This window comes from Pyrus communis, chromosome 6 (genome assembly GCF_963583255.1).
Source record: "Pyrus communis chromosome 6, drPyrComm1.1, whole genome shotgun sequence".
NCBI lineage: Eukaryota > Viridiplantae > Streptophyta > Magnoliopsida > Rosales > Rosaceae > Pyrus > Pyrus communis.
Genome location: NC_084808.1, coordinates 5,730,404 through 5,735,648, shown reverse-complemented (window position 1 = coordinate 5,735,648; position 5,245 = coordinate 5,730,404). Strand labels below are relative to the sequence as shown.

The window sequence follows — 5,245 nt, the reverse complement described above, 5'->3', positions numbered from 1 at the left end:
GCCTCAAATTTAAAATTTTCAATTTTGGATCTTGTAACCATAGGGAGTATTCTGATGTATAGGTTGAGGAGAAGGGGGTATAGAAACTGATGAATCTTGTAAAGGTACTATCCGGAAAAACACTTATATGATCGAGAAACACTTTAAAATTGATTTTTCCGAAATCATCTAGAAACACTTTTAGCTATGAAAATTCATGCATATAAAATTTTACCAAGCAATATACTTGCATTGCATTGCATTAAAATGTCACGATTGCAAAATTCAGCTATCAATTCAGTTGGCGTCATGTGTAGAAAAGACAAAAAGTAAAAAGTTTAGTGAATGGTACCAAACAATACGACGCAACCGTGCTAACAACCCAATAAATCCACCAATTTCCTATTATGCAAGGGATGCTTTAACAAAAACCCATATCAGATAGGAGGATTTACAAATGGTTTATGAGCATTACAAAAATATGGAAGATGGATTCGTATATTTTTATCTTGAGAATCCTCTCATCACATCCGTTCATCGTACATCGTGCTGCTAGTTTTTGTCAGGTACAATTTATATTCAATTTTAAATAAAAAAAATTTACAATGATTTCTGACTGCATGATATACAATAAACATATATGATTTAAAAATCATCAGAATCCTCACAAAGAGGATCCAGCCTGCTAAAAAAATTAGGGACAATAATCTAAGACAATCAATTTCGGGTTGGGTGTAATGGTGACAGGTGTGATGAAGATAATGTTTCAACCGAGTAACTAATAAGATTGGTGGTAAACGGGTGAACACTGTTAAAGCAAGGAGTAACGTATTGACATCAATCCCCAAGTGGTCAACTTGGTCACCATGCAGTACTCTTACGATGATTCAATGACTGGGGCAAAACAAGTACATGTAAAAAGGTCAGTCATTTTTCGTAGCAAACAATCATAACATGGATGAGATTCTTCTTCATTTATTTATTATACATTATGCGATCAGTTTTTGTTAATTGTTAAATAAAAAATCAAAATAATTTATAGTCTCACGATTTATGATAAAGAAATAAAATGTGGGAATTCCTAAAATCATCACAAAGATGTAGATGGAATTCAAATCCTCATGATATGATATGTGTACATCAAATTCTTTGCCTTTTTGTATTGTTTTTAGCAAGTACTATCTGTATATATGTTTTACGGACAAGTAGAAATGTAAGGAGCTAAACAGTTTTTGTTATATGACTTTGTCAAACTCATGACATTAGCAGCCAGCGGAATTAATAGAAGGATTATTTTTATAGTAAAGCGATAGCGTTAGCAGATTAAACAATTAGTTGTTAGAGAAAGTATATCAGCGAAAATTAAGCCCACTGTAATACATGAACGTAATTATTTTCTAGGACCGCAGTAAAACAACGTCTGCACAGGACAAGAAGTAATGATTTTTAGTGAGACTTTGAAACAGAAGACATCATAATGATCAAACATGAAAAAGTAAGATATAATAACTTCACTTTTACGCTGCATATAAAGGAAAGCAGCAAATCCTCTATGATTGGTGGAATAATTACTCACAAGGAAAACAGTGTCATCATATAATTTTCTACAAGCAAACGGCAATAAATCATGAATATATGAGTATTTCTGCATATTCTTCTCTCTCTTCTATTGTTCTGGCGCCTGAGCAAACATGAATTTAGTCCAATCCTCATCTGCAAAACCAGTGCTAGGATCGTTCCCTTCTCTAATCACCTTCCTAACATTCTCTATCCTCTCAAGAACTCCCTGTACAGCTGAATCAAACGCGTCTTCGCTCTCCAATCTCGACCTAGGATCTGCGTACACCAGCTTTGGTACCAGCCTTATGACCTCCTCCCTCATTGCCAATGCCTTCTCATTTGAAATTCGAAGCAATGTTTTTTCAATCATGCCTTCTTTCAAATCTTCCACTTCCTTCACCGGAATAAACACCGAATAGTTGGTATGTTTCTCCGGCAAATGCCATAAGTACTGCGTGTACGCAGTCGCAGGATGGAAGAAGACCGGAATACAACCAGCAAGTAAAGAATCAAATGCTGATCTCCTAGTATGTGAGTCCCCCGGAGGCTGCAAGCAATAGACCGACTTCTCGAAAACCCTCATAACCGTAACCGGGTCGTTACAATTAATCCCAGGAGAACCACAATGCACGAATTTGCAATTACTCGAAGCTTGGCATTGATCAATGAGTTTGCCCCGAATGGAATTTTGCATGCCAGGCCGCGGCGCGCCCACAAAAGAGAACAAGTGAGGCCTTTTGTACTTCCTCACTCTGTTCTGCCATTGAACAACCTCACTGTCGCTCGCAGGATGAAAGTTTGTCGGGTACGGTATAGCAAGGTCATTTCTCCAACAACTTCCTTCAACCGACAACATACTCATGTTCAACGATTCCGGCAAAAACCTCAAATTAGTACCCCAATCAGAACCATTGTCCGAGGTCCTCCTGAAATCCCAAGAAGTCCTCCCGGTAACAAAAAAATGATCTCTGCCCCACATTTTCTTCCACTCGGGCCTCCTCGAAAGCCAATTCACAAGATCTTTCGCAGAAGCGTCCCTGACTTTGAGATCAAAATCCCACAGATGGAGACTTGCATCGAGGCCGGTATAGGACGGTACATAAATGGCCGAAGCCAGATCGGAGTTGTTCGTCAAGCATTTGTACGTCTTCATCTTGTTGTGGAATATAACTTCTAACAAGTAGGGATTGGTGAGGAACCAACTCTTGTTTGCCAAAACCTTTCCGGGTTTTTCGATTTGAGGACCAAGACCCGAATTCACAAGGTGAGGACACATATTGTCACTAGTATTAGCACCTTGATCACTAAGGGACTTGCTCCCTGTCGAAAGAGAATGGCAGTTTGCGAGGAGATCAAAGTTGAACCGTGCGGGAAGATGATCGTGGATGTAAATGTAGCGGCCGAAACACGAATCTTTGATGTAGAATGGACGAACATGGTGAATGACTGAAAAATTGACCCCATGGTAGACATCCAATATTGAAGTTGAATAATCAAAGCAAAGCAATACAAAGAACAAGAAAAATGAGACTAGTACACCAAACCAGACTTCCCTGTAGCACTTTCCGGCGAGTAGTTTCTCCATTTGACCTTCAATCACACGAACCTGTTTGCCGGGAGAATATATCTCCGGTGGTGGCGGATTCACTGGAATTGTCTCAAGGCAGATGAGAGACGGAAACACATGAAAAATTTGGAAATTCAGAAACAATGGTAGTAAACCACTCCTTTTTGAATTACAATTTTATGAGGAATGGAAAAAGAAAATGGTGTGGGAGAATTTGAGCAAATGGAACTATTAATTGGGACAGCAATACTGATTGAAAGTGATTTTTTTTTTTTTTTTTTTTTTTTTGTGCGACAGGATTGATGATGAAATTTGGAAAATGAGAAAGAAAGGGAGAGTAATTTGATTAGGATTGGATGTGCATGGTAAATGGTCAAAAGGAGAGAGAGGCCAAAAAACGAAAAGACAACAAAATATCAATGAAAAACGATCACGCAATCGAATCACTTTATAAAGACTCGATATTTTTTTAACAGCCAAATGTGTATTTACATTTACTGCGCAATTAAGCATATGATTCCTTTGATATACTTTCAAAACACTCAAAGATCTAAAATTTATTCTTTAACAAGTGTCCCTGTTGGATTAGCCAACAGGAACAAGATAATAAACAACCTTGCAACTGTAGATATTTACAACTCTGCCACCGTTGGTTGAATTTTTCAGGTGGACGGACCTGAGGCTCTACTTTTATAAGATCAATATTATCCTTAACTTAATAATCGTCATCTATTCAAACCGTCAAATGTGAAATTTTATCATAAAAAACTTCAATATTAATTAAAATAAGATAATTATATTTAAATTATTTCTTTCTTCTCCTCTCACCGATGTGGGGATAGCCAACACCATTAACACCACATGAATCACAAATTTCTTTATACAGAAAAATACCTGCTATTGTGTCCGAAAGGACATGCATGTTGGAGGGGTACTGTTGGTCTTCTAGGAGAGGATTGCATCAAGGTGGGGTCCACTTCAGGACATAGGTGGGAGAAGGGTTCATGCAAAGAGAACAACAAGAATGACATTATTATTATTATTATTATTATTATTACAGAAACGAGGTTTAAAATTCTGCATTTGAATGTAGGTGGGGACAATGACAGATTTAGGAAAAAAATTTTGAAGGGTCACATGTAAAAGTTTATAAATATTTTTTAGACATATAATAATTTTAAAAATTAAACCATAGTTTCATCATTCATAACTTATAAAATAAATAACAATACAAGTTAGAATAGCTCTCTATGAGTTTTCATATTTTGAAAACGTTGCATTATAGCTTCATTGTCAATGAAAGAAAAAACATTGCTCTCAATATAAACCATCATGCTATCACTCAACCATTGATCTCTCATTCGGTTACGCAATGGAATCTTCACAATATTCATACCAAAAAAAGCTCTCTCCATTGAAGTAGTAGCAACTGGTAAAACCAAAGCCAATGTAATTAGCAAATACACATAATTATATACTCTGTTCCTTCCCGTCTCCACCATTTTTCTTTTGCAAGACTACCAATTCCTTTCAATTGAGAAAATTCACTACTTGAACGCATATTAAGAATATAATGTCCAAGTTGATCTTCAAGTGCCAAGAGTTGACAAGTAGTAAATTCATTCGGATAAAATGAGCAAAACAAATTAGCTTTTGTTCATCAAAAACCGAGAATGAATCATCCGGGCTCAAACTTGCTAAACAAACAAGCAACTCTGTATTACCTCATCAAACAACTATTTAATTCCACAAGTTGCTTATCAACGATAGCAACAAAGAGCTCCACATGATAATGATGGAAGTTTGTGATTCTTTGAGCTCTATGCCATGATCTCCCTCGAGTAATAGTTTCCTTTTTTTTTTTTTTGGCTCTTGGTGTTTATTTATTTTTTATTAAATTAAGGGTCCAAAACTATGTCGTTTTGACAAAGTAATATTTATTTAAAAAAAAGAGCCACTCTTACAGTTGGAGGACATGTATGAAGTCAACTCTAATCTTTAAAGGAGCACCACCCAAGTTATCCATGGACATTTACCAAAATTTAGAGGGTCAGCACTCAAGTATTCCCTGGACATTCACTGAAGTTCGGGAGGTCAGCTGATCCCTCTGCCCCTCAATGCATTCACCTCTTGGTGGGG

The 5,245-nt window shown here is 36.7% G+C and overlaps 1 protein-coding gene across 1 annotated transcript; it reads right to left on the bottom strand.

Moving 5' to 3' along the window:
* Positions 1-1,459: 1,459 nt before the first annotated feature.
* On the bottom strand, positions 1,460-3,295 carry LOC137738269 (probable xyloglucan galactosyltransferase GT14). The gene has a single exon (XM_068477898.1). The coding sequence runs from the start codon at positions 3,122-3,124 to the stop codon at positions 1,646-1,648; it is 1,479 nt and encodes a 492-aa protein (XP_068333999.1). The 5' UTR covers positions 3,125-3,295; the 3' UTR covers positions 1,460-1,645.
* Between the last annotated feature and the right edge of the window lie 1,950 nt (positions 3,296-5,245).